This window comes from Protopterus annectens, chromosome 3.part0 (genome assembly GCF_019279795.1).
Source record: "Protopterus annectens isolate FY-2018-M chromosome 3.part0, PAN1.0, whole genome shotgun sequence".
Taxonomy (NCBI): Eukaryota; Metazoa; Chordata; order Ceratodontiformes; family Protopteridae; genus Protopterus; species Protopterus annectens.
This window is the reverse complement of record NC_056731.1, coordinates 1,885,444,197-1,885,463,109: the sequence shown is the minus strand read 5'-3', so window position 1 is coordinate 1,885,463,109 and position 18,913 is coordinate 1,885,444,197. Positions and strand designations below refer to the sequence as shown.

Genomic DNA, 18,913 nt, shown 5'->3' with positions numbered 1-18,913 from the left:
AAAAGATGGCATTTAACTTACCCTGTGTCCCTTCTGGCCTGGGAGACCGGGAGTTCCAGGAAAGCCACGAGCACCCTGAAGAAAAAGATAAAAAAATAAATATTAAGCAAATGTTGCAATAAGTAACGTGGCATATAAACTGCAAGGGAAATTATATTAGGATGCATTGTTAATCAAATCAACACTGAGATATAATGATATTGTTGTCAAATCTCATAATAATGCATTTCCTTAATTCTCAGCTTAACTTTTTTTACTATATTCTCAATTTGCAAAGGAGTAGGTACATGTTGACAGATATTGATTTTGGCTATGGAAAAGGGAGAGAATAGGGCAAGTAATGACATATAACATGTCAAGGAAACATTAAAACTATTGTAATTTAAGGAAATATTATATGAGGTATATATTTATATGCATATACCCAACCATTAATTATTCACCTTCCATATTCCCTCTGTTGTGTCTACATATGTAGGTATATGTATCTGTGTGCATGCATTAATTAGGCCTCAATTATAGATACATTTTTAAATGCTCTAAGTAATAAGTTATATGGCATGCATATGGCTTCAATATAGTTTCTTGTCTTGCACACATATAGGCAATTGACAATAAATGGCAAACATCTCATGCTAATGACATCATGAAAAAATGTACAGAAAAATAAGTTGGTGCGAAATGGGTGTAGGTTTAACAACACTAAGCTTAAAAATGAGAGTATGATTCAGTTTTAATGCTGTTTGAGTAAGACATTTACCTGCATAGATAACTCATTGCATGTTTTTGGTTAGTAAATGACTCACCTGAGAGCCAGCACCTCCACGTTCGCCAGATCTACCAGGTTTACCAGAGTTACCCTAAGAATTAAAGACAGAGTGTTATCTCTCTGATTACATGAATGCCCTTGTACTGCAGTAAACACTATGTGTGCTTCCATGTATTCTAATTAAATTAATACAGTTTAAACTGATGGAATTTGAGACAATCTTACAATGACTAAAACAGAAACTTTTCAGAATATGTTCACTGATTTCTGATTAGTAAAGCATATAGAAATAACCATAAACATTTAAGCATTCACTTAATTATTCATGGAGACTGGATAAACTGTCTACGGTCTAATGTTTAATAAGTGCACGAATAGAGAGTTTCTTTTAATGTTCCATTATTTGTTAGTACCAGTAATATTTCTGCGGTAGAGACTTCCTCTGTACTGCTGTATAACATATTCATAAAGGACATTTGCAATATCCCTTCTATACGGGGTGTGAGCTGAGTATATATTCAGAATTTTGCACATAATGTTCATTCTAGGAACTATCAAATGTATTGTTAACAAGTAACTCTATACCATTAGACACATCTTTAATGTGAAAGGTATACTACCTCATTTATAGAGGAGTTTACTGTCTTTGGAAAAGCTACATTTTTTATTGTTACATTGTATTTCAAACTGTGCTATTTGTACTTCCAGCATTTTGTCAGTCTACAACAAAGAAAGCCCTACAGGTTCTATTTCTCTGACATGCAGATACATTTCCTAGTAATGCCCCAGTAATAACTACAACTAGTAGGGGCTTTACCTAGGGCAGAGCTGCCAAAGCATGATGTCATAAACCAGGAATGTAAAGTACAAAACAAGAAATATAACAACTACTGAGTCTGGCAATGTGAGAAAGCATATTAGTCTTAATATTGTAAAGAAAAATAATTCTGTAGGTATTTTCAAACAGATAAGTAGTATAGCATAGGACTTTAACTCTGTGATTTCCAGGGACAAAACTCTAAATATGACCTCAGTCTCCTGGGCTCAAGTAGCAGTCCAGGTTCTGGAGCAGTTGTTCAGGGAGCTAGAGGACCGATGAAGTGATGCCAGCTTGCCTCTCTCTCTGTGGAAAGGGCTGGACTGTATATCAAGACCATGGATCCTGCTTAAAATCCTTAATGGAGACTGAAGAGTGGTGATAATGTTTGTTATCAAGGAAGCAGTACCAACCAATGCAATGTCACTCACAATGTAAGGAGATGTGACCTCAAAGGTAAGCAGAGAGGAGACATGTTACAATTAACTCAATACCTCCTGAGTACTTCTGGATTGTCCAGAGACTGCTTTCATTGATTGCCCTTACGTCTAAGATAATTCATTTTTGACAGAGCTCCCACCTCTTAGGAAACAAATATGCCAGTAGGGCATGTAGGACAGAAGAGAGAGTAACAAAAAGTGGGATCATATGTAAGATCTCAATAAAGTCATTTGTAAATGAATGACATACAAGATGCAGACAAAAAGAAAAATCCCCAAAACTTGGGGATGGGCAAAAAAAAACAGCAAACCATGGATTGTGCCTTTCTACATTATTTATTCCCTTATTTTGATATACTGTTTACTGTGGTCAGGTCAGGCCTGCATAAGCCATGGATTTCAGTGGACTTCACTGTGGGGGAATGGGAATCATGGGGGGCAGGAATGTTTCTGGTTGGCAAAGACAAGTTCTTAGGTTAAAGAAATATGAAAAATCAAAAATGTGCAAGAGAGACGTCAGAATCATGTGTTCCGCCAATAGTATATTGGGTATAACAATGAGTGCCCCCTAGAGCTCAATATTGATCTGTATCTGTTCAGTGAAGCTTAGAATTAGGCACAGTTTTAAAACCTGGGTATCACTTTGCAAAACATTTGGAGTTATAGCTATCTTTAACTGGAAAAATATAAGCTGCTACACAGCCTGACTTAAAAAAATATGAACTTTTTTGTGTTGAATTTTTATGCATTTTATATGTTAGCATTCACTTGGCTTCAGGTTTCTTTTACCACTGATGCTAATAATTGCTGTTTGCCTTAGCACAACTTGTTTTAATTTGTATTGTGCAACAGTATTGACAGGTTTATGAACACAATTGTGTTAATCTGCACTGCACTGCAGTACTAATAGGGCTATACTATTATATTTTCAAATAATTTGGATATTTTTTATTCTGAATGACTGTTTCCATGATTTCTTTTTAAGATACGCATTATGAAAGCTGTAGCAATGGCAGATCTAGAGATGTATGAAAAAGGATGTCACTTGACCTAAAAAAGAAAAAAAAATGACTTTTTTGTTTTACTCTGATGTACATACACACACACACACACACACACACGCACACACGCACACACGCACACACGCACACACACACACACACACACACACACACACACACACACACACAGACACACACACACACACACACATACCACACAGGCACACACATGCGCGCACACACACACATACACACACACACACACACACTCACACACACACACACACACACACACACACACACACACACACACACACACACACTTTGTGCGATAAACAACCATAAGTCCATCATACTTACATCTTCACCAGCCTTTCCAGGTAAACCTGAAGGACCTCGGGGACCTTGGGGACCCTACATAAAATAAGATTAAAAATGGTTAGAAATGAAATATTAAAAAGGTAAATGCATAGCTGGCATGAATAGTTGTAAAGGAACTTTACTTACAACTGAACCAGGTTCACCAGGCTCACCAGGGGGTCCTTGCACACCATGTGATCCCTAAAATAGACATACAGAGTTAATTATTTAATGGACAGCAATGCACTCTGATTTCATTTATGTTACTATTTATATGTAAAAATGAGCATTTTATACTTACAGGGGCACCAGGAGCTCCATTAGGTCCTCTTGGTCCCATTAAGCCCTGAGAAAAGAAAACAAAAGAGACAGAAGTTTTAGAACCATCATAACTAGTTTTAAGGAAAAATCTATTGTATTTCATGAAACAGAATACCCTAGGCAAATATAAAGCTTCAATCAAATCATAAAATGTTATCCAATATTTGACATGTAATTTTACTGCAGAGTTTAGTTATATGTTCTGCAGTAATATTTAATGGGTGTCACTGCAGAAAACTAAGTGAATTTCAACAAGTGTCTGTTTTCCTTTCATTCTTGCATTTTGTCTTAAAGTATCCCTAACTAACAAGCTTCATGGATGTCCGTGTTATCAATAATTTATAAAACAACCTTTCTGAAAACCTTCACATTGTCCTTTCTTAAAAAAATAGGGAACTATCACTTAACATTTGGAATAGAGTAACCTGAATTACAGAGTGGAAGTTGTGGTTGGATTTCTAGGTATAATGATGCTGATACGGGCTGGGTGGCAGACTTGGGATACCAGAAGGAATATTTTCTGGAATGAATAGACTCTTGATGTCCTTAGGTGTTCTATATGCTTGTAATGGAAACAATGGCTGGAGGAAGCCAGATTCTGTCTGGGTCTGGAAGAGAGTTTTGTTGAAGGTGTCAGACAGTAATACATATATCAGAATATTCATCGCAATTTAGTACTATAGCATGAAGAAAAAGGAACAGGGGCATTCATTGGCCAACCATAGTGAAGACCACAGGTCTCCCAAGCACTCATTAACCTACTATGCGTCAACCTGAATGCAATCCTGCAGGATTATATCTTCTAAGTGTGTGTGATGATATAAGCAATGAACATCTGCTAGCAGTCCAGTGATGAGACTAAAAATGCTGTGAATCCAGACTTTTGCTGGTATGTTTTACCTCACTGGGTGAGAAGGAACTCCTTGCATAAAGACTCAACAATAGCGTATAATGTCTACCTGTTATGCACCCTATTAGTAATCAACAAGTAAATATACTGATAGCTATTATTTTCCTTTTAAAAATGTGCGATGTATTCTTAACATGGTACCTATAATATGCAGTTTTATTCTTGTACTGTAATTTACAGCATGCGTTTCAAAATTCTGACATGCTAGATTAGAAAAGTAGCATTAAGTAATATAATGAATATGTTTAAATTATTCAAGGGACTGACTTCATCCTTTGAGGAAGAGGAGGACGGTGGCCTTTTCCATTGGGAATCACTGCTCTGAGCCAGGTTGTATGTGCATTTCAATGTATAAAGGGGTCAGGGACTGCTGCATCTCCTATAGCTGGCTATGAAATGTAAGCTGTAGCATAACTGTGGGTATTGACGAAGAACCATCAGGAAATTAGAGCAAACGTGGTAGAGGACGGGTGATAAAAGAGGCATATAAACAAGGAATTGTATAACTGTGACGGCAATGACAAAAACATTTCTGCTGTAAGTCAAACAGGTTACCAGACCATATTCACTTATGAAAACCAAATGCAGAAGTGAAAACAATGTTGCCATGCAGCAAAGAATAACAATGATTTGCTGCTGTCTTTAAAATGGATACAAAATGACTGAGGTGCACACATTTATTGAAGCATTACAATATATGTAGATTACCAAACATCATAAAAATACGTAGTCCTGTTAGCAGTCCACTCTCATCCATTACTGTGTGTATCTCTGTTTACCCAAAGTCGGTAGACATACAGCTTAGATTACCTGTGCATACACATTCATATGGTAGCATTAATACTGATGGGATTTATATTTTCTTTTTTGTCTGTTAAATATTTTATCCACATACAATTTTGTAATTTGGGGTGCATTGCAAAAATACAAAAATGACCGTCAATGTTCTTAATCATTCATGTAGTTTTGCCAGGGAAGATTGTGCTGTTCTTTGAGTTGAGATGTTATATCTACAAAAGCTGCTTCTAAATGGAGACATACAGTCTGAACCCTCAAAATCAAGCAACACTAACATAAAAAAGCAGCCTCTCCTGCCTCTAAACAAACAGATATAACTAGCATTTTAGGAGAACCCTGCCATCAGCAGACTTAATAAATCACAGAAAGACACAAGACATGTGGCCTAAATTCCATGAGATGTATGCTTAATCTCAGTTCGTACAACTTTCCCCGCACTACACAATATTCTAATTACCGCATCCATCTGATTATCATTTAAAAGTATATGCCCATATTTAACAAACTCTATACCTCGTTGTAATATACCCAGCAAACACTAGAAATGTAATTCCCACATTAATATTTCACATGGGTCTCCATTATATAGAGAACTATAAGTATGGTCTCAGAAGTGCTAGAACTTAATTGCAGTTACAGGGACATGCATTACTGCATCTTTGAGTAGTCCCTCTATACTGACATACAGTTATCTCAGAGTTCATACACATAAGTAGTGAGGATGTGTGTAGCACAATCTCTACAGTGGAAACATTCAAGGTGGGGAGTGGAGGGGAATTGCAACATGCAAAACATGCTTTTAATAAGTAAGAAAATATTTTACACTTCATTGTTATTCTAAGGATTTCACTCAATATTTTGAATTTTTGATAGTTGCAGTATGGATTTTTTAATTTATGATAATTTGCTATTTTAAACACACACACACACACACACACACACACACACACACACACACACACACACACACACACACACACACACACACACATACACACGCACACACACACACACTAAAGTCTGCAGTAAATATTATAAAACAAAGACCAACATATGGACCAAATGGGTTACAAATTTAACAGCTACATAAAATACAAAATTGCAATGTCCAGTTTAAATTGTGGTACAGAAAACTAGCCAGTATCACCCAAAGGGAAATGGAAAATAAAAAAACAACAAAAAATGTAATTTATTCCTTGGGATTATAATTTCAGTAATTTTATTACCTAATTTTATTTATTGCCATTGCAGGATTGCCCAGTGGATTCCATTACTCATGCTGTTGGGGACATGTGACATATAGACTACTCCCCACTCTTCATGATGGAGTTAGTGGATGCTTCTAGCATGCATGCTATAGGAAGGCACAGAAGGGAATAAGCAGGCCTCTGTGAATCCTGAATTCCAGAATATTCTGTTTTTGCCAGTTCACCCTGCTTCCAGGGTGACTTGGTACATGGAGGAGAAATGAATATGTACCCTCTATGATGCTGGAGTTGAGAATGCTGCTAGGGTTTATCTGACACTATAACTTCTGCCCACCTACTCATCCCCTGGGGAGGACAGCAGTTCCTTGAAAATGCACAAAACATCTAGAAAATATGGCTATGCCAAAAGAGCAGCAAATACTATGGCAACTAGGAAAGATGTTCATGAAACAGGTACCTTTTGTCACACTATTAGAGCCAATATTTTTTGTCAGCATGAGTGAAGGACTTGAATATGAATTCCTAGTAAGTAAAAGTCAGAATAGGGACTGTCCACTAGTACTTGCTCAGTGATAGGTCAAACATTTGTCCAGTTAGTGAGCTTCACTATGAAATGATGTATGATTTCATACACTGATGTTTATTTCTCTTGGTTGCCCTTTATACAAAGGTGGTTTTATGGGCAAGTAAGTAGGTCAGACAGCTATGGGACCTACCTGAATGGGATACCCACATAACTCTTTTAATTCCAAAATTGCATAAATTGTTGAAGTTGACTAAGAATATTGATTTTAAACTATCGTGAAGGGACCTCATTTATATATTCTTAATAATCTATACACAGTGAGCCCCCTGCCATTGATGTAGCTATAATGTAAATAAGTATCAGGCACTGAAACTCACGGTGCTTTTGAATACCCTTATCAGCAAGATATTTGTTAGACGTAGAATAAAACATAAAATGTACATACCACGGGTGCTTGAAAGGTATCCATTGATTTTGATAGGTCATATTGAGCAGCAAAGTTCTGAAATAAAAATAAGAGAATTATTTTAGGCATCACTTTTCAGGATGTTCTGCATCTTTTTTATGTACAGGGTTACTTGATATATCTTTAAAAAGTCATGATTATGCAAAAAGGATGAACTGATTTAAAAAATGAAGTAACATATTATCTGATATAATTGTTTACTATGCTTGATGCGTTGTAAATCAGCACTCCTGGGTACGCCACTCCATGATGACTGTAACACCTTTGCTCTTATTTAAACTTAGTTAAACAAGTAAAAATGTACAAGTACTGACATAGATGGTTAGATAAGCAGAAGGACACACAGACAGACTGATAGACAGATATGTAACAGCTGTGTGGCACAGTGGATGCGGGGTCCAAAGCCTCTAACTTGGGGAATACTGGAAGTACAGCCCCCCCCTCCAGAATTGGGAGGTTCACACACGCACACACATTCTTTCTTTCTCTCTCTCTCTCTCTCTCTCTCACACACACACACACACACACACACACACACACACACACACACACACACACACACACACACACAGTGTGTACATATATTGAAATATCTTGGAGTAGAGTTTGATACATTAAATATCTTGTACTGAAGGATTAGGGAACGTTTCTTGATGAGTTATGTAATGCACCGTGCAAGATATTTTATCACATGAATTAGACCACCACATATTCTATTTAACTGTTTCTTTGTTGATGTGTAATATTGTTTCATTCATTTTAATAGGGTGCAGAATATTTGCCTAAGCTGTGCACTGAACAGAGCTTTTGGTAGTTTGCATAAAACGTATGAATGGGAGGTCCGATGGTTCAATTTCTACTTATTTTCGGATGTGAATTTAAACACATTTTAAGGTATTAAGTAATCTTTTGCTACTATTTTAGTAGTGTAGTGAAGACAGGGTTACATTAGGATTTTTATAGCTTGATTGTTTCATTATGTTTTTTATTCGGTTTAACTTTTTTAGTTTAATTATGCAGCATAAAGCCAATTTTGCCAGTCCTTTTTCTAACGGACCAGATACTCTCCTTTTTTTCATCTTTTTCCAGATGTTGTAGTATCATTGCAGGGTATTCAATAAGAAGGACCAAACCCACACACACTACATTATAGTCTGGAACTACCTCCATCTTGTTTAACAGCCTCGTAATTGTTCTGCCTCTGAAATCTTTGTCATTTTACCTTAAACAATGCTTTTCATGTATGTCTGATCCTTCAGTGAAGTTAAGATATTCCCTTATTGAGAGGCAGTTCAACACTGTTGCCTTGTTGTGCAGTGGGACAGGGTTCTGTTTCAGTTTCTTCCTTGCAATTTACATGGGTAATGGAATGAAGGTTAACTGGGGAAAAAAGATAGTCCTTGTTTACCACGGTTGTACTATGAATATCTGACTTCCAAAAAGCCAGTGAGTTGAAAGGATGAAAAAAAAAATGCCCGGAAGTCAGAAGAGTGAAAAAATCCATTTTAAGTGTTCTTGTTGGGGGGGGGGGTTGGGGCAGGGCAACCCCCTGCACCTCCCTGATGTGATGGTCAAGCCCCACCAAGTTATATATACCAACTGCATGGCTGCAACAATTTAAAGATGGAAGAAACGTCCCAAAACAAGGGAATGATTGCCAGCACACACTTAGAAGCTGCATCGGCAGTGACTTCCTATGGGAAACAACATTTGGCATTATGCTGCCTGTCTTATTTTCTGTGCTTGCTACTGATGCTCAAGCAACTTCCCCTGGAGCAACTGTAGGGGAGCTATCTGCCATACATATGATGTTTTCAGTCCGTGGGAATGCAGCACCATGAGGGCCATGGACTCCTTAATGTTATTAAACATTGTGTTGTGTTCCTGTAGAATGGTAGAAATAGTAGGGCAGCTTGGTACTCTGAGCATGAGTCTGAGGTGACATTTGTATGTATGCAAATAGATATTTATGTACATATATATGTCTGTCTCTGTATATCTACATTGATATATATATATATATATACACACACACACACACACACACACAAATATATATATATATATATAGACGTGAGCACACAGATACAGACACACACACACACACACACACACACACACACACACACACACACACACACACACACAGTTTCCTTTCTTTGGGAAATTTCTCCTTTCTTCATGTTTATGCAATTGTGGAATTGTTATATATAAGTTTGGAGTGCCAGGGCTTCTATGTGGGAAAAAAAATCTTTTATTTTCTGTATTTTGTTCAGATAATGTCAGGCCTTGTTGTTTTTCGTCTGGTTTAATCTCGTCCAGATGTAACTTGATGAGTCATAGTGGAAAAATTCAGACATCGGCTAAACTAATGCGGGCTGAACATGCATTGTCAAAATGCTGATAATCCCAACTTAATATTTCTTAATTGTTTAAATATTAGTTTAGTTTCATAAATCAGGCAATGCTTGTCACATGACACAAATACTTTTCAGTGGAGTAACAGACATATACGCAGACACACATATACACACACACACACACACACACACACACACACACACACACACACACACACACATACCGTCCATCCAATCATGATCTGTTTAAGCAACCTTTCCCAAGTTACAGAGTATGGAGTGTGAAACTGTGGGTATAAAATCTTGGTTGAGGACATAGAATTTGTTTACACAGTAACACTGCATCACACAACTGTATGTTGTTTACACAGCAGTACTGCATCACACAGCTGTATACTGTTTACACAGCAGCACTGTCATTCCTGGAGTGAAATGGTATTTATCATAAAATACTGGGCCATGGTTTGATGGATGCCAGACTGACTTTTTTTTTTTTTGCCAATGTAGAGTCTTTTTCTTTTTGTATTATGATAAGATTAGGAGCTGTAGCCAGAGCCGATAGAAATGTACCACAAAAAGAAATTGAAGTGTCTGAAACAGTCTGTCACATTACAGGGTTTCCATGCTTTTGTAGTTCAAAATATTCTTCGCTATCACAAGATATTTTAGAATTCATCACTGTTTTTTAGAAATAAATGATGATATAATTACAATAAGAGAATCATGGAGAAACTATATAAAAACTTACACCAGATGGGCCTGGGGGTCCGGGTGGACCAGCTGGTCCTTCAACACCTGGTGTTCCATCTCTACCAGGTCGGCCTTCTGGACCCTGAAAAAAAAAATGAATGCAGTCATCTTGGAAGTAACATGCATACCATTTGCATATGCATCATAATAATATTAAAATTCATGAAAAGACTCATCATGCATCATGCTGACATTTGGTAATCACGCAGTCCAGCATTGCTTCTTTCAAAATTTCTGATCAACTGTAGCAATGTGGAATGCAATGCAGAAATGAGTTATGCATGTATGCATCTGCTATATATTTATTTACAAAGAATTTAAACATGAATCATACAGGTGGCAATCCAATTTTCCTGCATGAATTCATGTACAAACAGCTGTTTATGTTTGAATTTGTTTAAACACATTCCAACATATTTTACATTAAATATATTGTTTTATTTTATTTTATATTTATTTATTTATTTTTATCAGTTGCCAGTAAAACTTCAAAATAATCTGTAAAACATAAAAGGCAATTGCAAACATATGTTAGTCATACAGTCGTGTGCCTTACCGGTTCTCCTTGTGGTCCTTTATAGCCTCTTGGTCCCTGAGGAGATACAGAAAGATTGTATTTAAAAAAGAAAGGAAAAACAACAACTGAGCATCTAGCACACTGTAGCAGTAACAATCACAACCCTCAGAAAGGAGAAAAAACTTGTTTCATTGTCAAACTGCTAAATGAAATAGGCTTTCCGCCATTTCCCAAAGCAAATAGCCAAATCCTATTTTGCAGATCAGAGTGCTAAAAGAATATTTCAAAGGATCTAGTCTGATTCATTTCCATCCATGCACCAAACAATGCAACATTTTATTTTCTTAACAGCTGAGAACTTTATATAGGATTTATAAAAGTGCATAACCCCACAAATGTATTTGTTTCCCACACAAATGAACTAAACTGGAATTCTAAGATAATGTGAAGCAATCCTGTGGTGTGACTTTGCCTTAACATTAACATTTACTGTCAATAAAGAGTGTGCAATGTAATTTATAACTATTAATTACTGGGCCATTCATGTACTGTGGACCTCTACATTTTTTACTGCATATATAATAACAATCTGACTGGTTCTCACTGCACAATGAAGTTACCAATTTCATGCATTTCAATTAATAGCCAACATCACAGCAAATACCTGATGTTTTCCTGTGTGGGAGGCTGTGTGTGTGTGTGTGTGTGTGTGTGTGTGTGTGTGTGTGTGTATAATGTATGTATATATATATATATATATATATATATACATACACACACACACACACACACACACATATATATATATATATATATATATATATATCTACACACACACACACACACACACACACACACACACACACATGCACAAATATCCCAGACATTTAGCATATTTATTCAAAATATGCTTCAAGAGAAATATTTTTCAAGCCAGTGTTCTTTAACTGTAAAAAAAAAAAGCATAAACCCATAAAAATGCCTATAAATTAGTTTGAACTAAAAGCACATTCATTTTTTTTCCAGGTAAAATATTTTTTCCTTTACTTTAGGCTTGCAGTTTTCTAAAACAATATTAGAAACTACAGCAGCTAAATGTGATCAAAATATAAAACAAGAAAACAAACAGTTCTGGAAAGTATAGATTACTTACACCCATGAATTTATGTAACATCCTTATTCAAAATCAAAAGCCAACATCACATGTTTTTGCTAATAAATGGATATATTGCATATCACTTAATGATTACAGGAAGAATATTGCTTAATCCATAATATCAAAACTGAACAGCATGATTCAAATGTTCTGTGATGCCAAAAGGATTTGCTAGTTTATTTCTAATAAAGGTAACATTTTAAATGCTAGAATTGGAATCATCCTATGCAGACCTTAGAATTCAATAGGTTGTGGTACTTATAAGAAATGAATCAGACCTGATTTCATCCATATATTCTTCTTCTTATGTTGTTTGGTGCTAGGAGGGTTGTGAAACCTTGATAATGCAGGACAAGCACCTTTAAATGTATCCTTTAAGTATTAGGTTTTTGTTTTCCAATTTCATAGCCCCTCCTTTCCTCAAGGCTGTCTTTATATAAGATCACGCCCACTCAGAGAAGTAGGCTGGCCATATTTTGGTCTAGTAGCACTGTCAATTTAAATGGATGTGCCATTACGACCTGACCAAAGAACAAAGCAGGTTGCCAGATATTTAACAAAATGACTAAGAATAATTATGGTTCTCTGCATTTATATAGCCATCCTTAAAATTTGGACAACCCTAGTAAGGCAATTTGCATATAACTGCTGTCCTACTAATGACTTGCCTACAGCACTCTGATGGGGAATGGAAAATACTTGGAAGGTGCTAAATTCATTCCATAACTCAGCCATTTTTTAAATGACTCTAAACAAAAAGAAAAAACTATATATACATTACAGTACTCAAAATATACTGACCTGGCTACTGTCTGTAGTAGTAAATACAAAAAAAGAAAAAAAGAAAAAGAAAAAAGGTTAGAATTCTATCATGCAAAATACTAGTCCATTGTTACCTTCAGATATTAGTAATGATCAACATGTTACTCAGTATGAGACACAAAACAGTATTTTATTACTCATTAAGAAACCTGCAAATTTGTACTACACGGTAAGGGTAATGGCATCAGTAAACCCACTGGGTTCCACACATACCTCTCAACTGTACAGATTTTCACAGAATGTCCAGATTTTTGCCTCATATTTTTAGTCTGTTTGTCATAAAATTGTGGTTTTTCTCGTAAATTAGTAGCAAATCATTAAAGACTGAAGTTAGAAAATAATGACAGACATTTGAGTTTCTGACTTCACAGCCTTTACTAAATTTATGCTAATGCAAAACCTGTTATTCTATCAAATTTTTAAGTTTGTAAGAGCAATATTTAAAAATTGTCCCTATTTTTGGGCCTTTGTCCCACTTTTATTTAGAGCTTTGACCAGAAGTTGAGAGGTATGGTTCCACACCCTTCCTCTATTCCACACTGAGGTTCTAAGGAATGTATGAGCTCAAACAAGTTGATAGACATGTACATCAAAAGAAGATACTCTGAGTACTATGGAGTAATGATGTGAGTAGGAAACAGCTTGCTGCAGCACTTGCTACAAACACAGTAACTTAACTGTTAGTGGGACGCTGTAATAGCTGGTACAGGTTATTAAAGATAAATGAGCAGGATTTGGCTTTCATAAAATTGCCCATAACATGCCCATTATGAATCTGGAAATGAATCTTTACTACTGAATGAAATTTGTTAGAAAATGATGAAACGGTAGAGATCTTAGGAGTAATACCCAAAAGTTTAAATCAATTGCCTTCTACTATTGGAAAACAAAGGAAACAAAGGGGAAATATTTCCCTATAGTGTACATTTTTATTTTAACATTGGTCCTGAACATTGTAGCAAAAAAAAAAAAAAAAAAGAAAAGAAAAACAAGTTGTGGTATGCATGAGAATTTAAAAAAATCTCCAAAAAATGCACTCCAGTGATAAATCTGAATTAAAACAACATAATGCATTGCAGTAAGTAATTAACTGCCTTTAGACACAATAAACAATAACAGTGACTGGCTCTAACTACATTTGTGAAACATTTTGTTATTCTAAAATTGTGAAATATTTTATTTTTTCTGGTTATACTGAAGCAATGTTGCATTGCATTACTGTTTAACCATCTGATACCTTACAATGACATCTTAGCATGCATAGTGTAACATCGTTTTCTGTTGGATAAATAACTTCCTTAGCAACTCATTTAACAATACGTTATTTAAACCTGCATAATATTTTTCATATTTTGCTTTCTGCTTCAAATATATGTTCACAAGGTGTACACTTGGCTGATCTAACAACATGTATGCACAGCTGGAGACCTTGTCAGGGCCACTGTTCAACAAGGCCTTCATTAAACCTATGAATGGGTCTTACACAAAAGCATTAATAATTATATAGATAGATAAGATAGGTATATCAGTTTGTTCAAGGTAGAGATTGGTTGCATATGCAAAATGGTTGACAAGGCCACATTGATGGAGTTCAGCAAAGTTGCATGCTCATTGTGGAACTTAATACTATAATAATCATTACTATCACCATTAGTAATTATTCTTACAATGAATATAATTATTGTCTCCATTTCTGTAACAACTTTAATTTCATTATTATGTTTCACTTGAACATATTTAGGCATATTACATTGACAGTCCTATAGGATTAACTAACAAAAGGGTTGTGCCGTTCCCTACGTGTTTGTGGGTGCTAATACAATAACAGCTTTCCTTTATCTGGGCTACTTTGTAATTTTGGTTAAATTAGTTTAGCAATTTAATTGTGTTAAGAAGTTTTAGATAACTTTTATATAATTCTTTAGTAGTAGTGTTACTTTTTTGACAAAATACACTGTGTACACTGCAATACAAATTCTGTAGCACCAGAGGGAAGTATAAATCACACTCACATAACACTGACAAATGTATAGTTAATGCTTCCAACAACAAAATGATTACAAAACTATGTTTTATGTTACCTCGTGCACTTTATCTTTAACCAAGAGCTTGATTTATTTACATTTGCATGGGAAAATAATAAACGGTGGTAATACTGTATGCAGGAATCTTCCACACCTTTAACATATCCCAAATGAGAAGTGTTTTTGTAAATATTGGAAGTTGTTCAGTTCATTGGTAATTATTTGTCATACTCATAAAGCTTAGGTACAATCATCAAAGTTTATCAGGTTTAAGATTTTTTAATTATAGTTGTGTTGTATACTTAATTGTTATAATAAAGGCCCATTACACTAGACTCAGACACACAGACAGAGATACAGGCACATGGGGCACACAGATACAAAAACACACACACACACACACACACACACATGATGCGCACATAGCATTGAATCGCTGTTAACATCTAGAGCAAGATTATGTTTCAGAATGTGATTATAAGTTAGATCCTAAGGCCGTTAAAATAACTCCTAAAATGCCACATGGTTTGCAGGCAGTCTTTAATGCTTACTGCAGAATATATTTTAGATATTTAATAACTTGTTTATTAGCTGATAGTTCTGCTTCAAAAAGAAGTTTAAAAAATTAATAAACTGAAAAAAATATTTAGCTATGCTTTTGCTATGAGTGATCTATGGGAAAAACACCTAGTTATGGTCAAATGTTGCTCATTTGCATTTAAAATGTAAAATGTAAACAAATAAAGTTTTCCATTCTTAGATATATGAAATAAAGCAATGGTTCTACTGTTAGCTTGGATAATCCACCTCATTATACCTTACCACATTAAACAAAACAAAAAAGCAAACAAAACAAACAAAAAACAAAACAAAACATAGTTCACTTGATAAATAGCTATACTGACTGCTGGAATGCTAAATTCTTAGGATTTGTTGCAAACAGTGTAGAGACTGTAGAACTTTATTGTTCTTAAAATTATATGGAAACTATTGCATGTTAGTAGATTTTTTTTGACAAAATGTATAATTTATTTTCAAAGTAAAATTACATCAGTTCCACAATGTCATTGATATGCTTTGGAATAATATAAACTGACTGCAGCATCAAATGATGGCCTAGCAAAGTATGCTTAGAAAAAATTTAATGACCTAATAAATTAAATTTTAAACAACGCATCAACCTTTCCATTGGGAAAAACCTGACATCAGTTTAGTTTGCAAGCATGGAATGTATTACTGGGTTTAAAAACTGGTTGTTTGTTATTTCCTTTGGCAGGCAGAACTGTCAAACTCATAACAGAAACAGTGGGTTGGATTTCAGAAAAACAAGCATCTGTTTTATTGAGCTGCCTTGTCTCAACTGAAAGGAAGCATTGATTCAACATACATCTATAGTAGGCCAATGGTATTTACAATGCTTTTATATAGCAGGGAAGAGTTCTAGTGTAAACATGCAAAAACACAAGCAAGTAAACATGCAAGCAAATAAAAAAAAAGCAAGCAAATAGAAACAAAACAAAATAAAACACTAGACTCTTCTCTGATACATAAACAGTTATTGAAATACCACCAATCTATTGCAGGTGCCAGTTGACTTACTGCAACCTTTCATTTAAGATAATTCAGCAGATTCAGACACACGCACGCACGCACACACACACACACACACACAGACCCATCACCTACTATCTAGCAATTCTAACCATTCATTCTAGACTTTTTGTCGGTGCGTGTGTGTGTGTGTGTGTGTGTGTGTGTAAGTAAGACAGAGAGAGAGAGATTTTTTAAAATAATAACTGAAATGTAAGGTTCTGGTATAAACACAACTTTAGCATTTATTTTGCGGTCCCTTATGATAGACGAGCAACGGCATCAAGTCCTCCCTGATGCTCTATCTGCCTGTTGGGTGGGAACAGCCCTAAATTTATTCTAAGCACCACTCTTGCGAGTTTACCTTAGCATGTGACTGCTAGACTTCACATAACCTTTCGTTTATCTTATTTACTGAATACATGCTTTCATTGGCGTCACTGTGAACATCATATCATGTTTACTGACGTCATTATGTTACGCCAAGATTCTATTTTCCTCTTTAACTTGCTCTATTGATTTGAGTAGTTAAAATGCCAGGTGCATCTATTCATTGTTAAAGTAACGGATTAGAGCTGACTGTAATCGTTTTCCTTCCTTAAGTTTGTGGTCAGGTTATGTATTTTTCTAGGCAGTCCTCGCTGGTCATAGTCAAATATCCCTGTCACTGATTAACTTACTTTAGACCAGGACAAAATACTCCAAAACGCTTAATTTCTACGAGGGGGTTTTAGACATTCAGACAAAAATATATCACACTGACCGGTCCTGGCAATACCTTAAATTAAGTTATTCAGAAAACAGGAGGTAGGTAGCCTAAGTGATGAAATGATGCCTTAAGTAAAATAAATTAATGGACCAAAGCCTACTTTTGAGGAGTATTTTACTTTGCAAACTATTGTTTATAAAACTAAGACAAATACAGAATTTATCAAGGTGACATTGCATCGCTTTTATCTTACCCTGTTTTCAAACGCATGCTTATTTTCCACGAAGCTTTTCTCATGTTTAACAATGTAAGTGCGCTAAGGGTTTCACTGATTCCTCCTGGAAAGAACTAAACCTGTGCAGTTAAAGGAACATGCAAAATGAAGTACACTGCCACCAGGTGGCGCTATATCACCAGAAGTGTTCAAAACTTCAGGTACAACGCCCTAAAGGGGCGATCCAGCTGTTGCAGCACTTTCCGACTAAGTCTCTCATCTTGCCCTTTGTTTTAACGAGCGGGTCTTTAGTTTTAAATAAAAGTTGTGAAATTACGTTTTAGGGAGTGCAGTCTTGCTACAATAAAAAAATCCAGCAGTTGCTTGAAAAGTGAAACAACTCCCCAAAAGTCTGTCAGTATACTTACAAAACTGTAAAATAATTTTCACAGTGCCTACTGCCTCTGGAACTGACTATTTCAGGCTATTTGGACGCAGCAGCAGCACTAGCCATTGTTTTCCAGGTCAGCAATCCGCAAACTTCTAGGTACTTATTAGCCAATAAGTTGCAATCACGTTGCATGCAGGTTAGAAAAAGGATGTAACACTTACGTTGACATGTTGCTAGGTATGAAGTTACTGCAAGCAGCAACAGAATCCGAGTATCCACAAAGCTAAGCATGTCTAGCTTTTAGACATGCAGACTCCTTGTGATGGTGAACCCTGGGCTGGTTTTTATTACCTATAGGCAGACGGCATACAGTGTGATGAGTAACTCCAAACTTAGCAGAAACCTGCCGCCGTGATGCTAAAATAATAAAGTCCGAACAGTCTTATTTATATGGCAGGAGGTTCCCTCGCCCGCTTGTCATCAAGGATCCACAAGCCAATGGCATCTCGGGGATTGAAGGGTTTCTCCCATCCCTGAACTGGTCCATAGAGTCATGTGGTCCTTATCTCCAGCCTTCTTGAGCAGTTTTGGCAACGAAGACCAGACTGATGACGAAGCTCTTGTTATTTAATTAGTTCCATTCTTTTGAGGACGTGGACATTTTTTAAGGCTTTATAAAGGAAAGTCTGACGATTGTCTGGCTTTTGTCTCTTTTGCCTTCGATGGGGAAGGGCAGTATACAGACTATATTGTTTGCTGGAGTA

At 35.9% G+C, this 18,913-nt stretch overlaps 1 protein-coding gene across 1 annotated transcript in view; it reads right to left on the bottom strand.

Annotated features, from left to right (window-relative positions):
* Nucleotides 1-18,584, bottom strand: part of LOC122797157 (collagen alpha-2(I) chain-like) — a 74,876-nt gene extending 56,292 nt beyond the window's left edge. The window contains 10 exon segments of the mRNA XM_044065967.1: nucleotides 22-75; nucleotides 807-860; nucleotides 3,388-3,441; nucleotides 3,535-3,588; nucleotides 3,689-3,733; nucleotides 7,596-7,652; nucleotides 10,725-10,808; nucleotides 11,283-11,318; nucleotides 13,201-13,211; nucleotides 18,371-18,584. Coding sequence (XP_043921902.1) covers nucleotides 22-75; nucleotides 807-860; nucleotides 3,388-3,441; nucleotides 3,535-3,588; nucleotides 3,689-3,733; nucleotides 7,596-7,652; nucleotides 10,725-10,808; nucleotides 11,283-11,318; nucleotides 13,201-13,211; nucleotides 18,371-18,440 — 519 coding nt within the window. The 5' untranslated portion in view covers nucleotides 18,441-18,584.
* Between the last annotated feature and the right edge of the window lie 329 nt (nucleotides 18,585-18,913).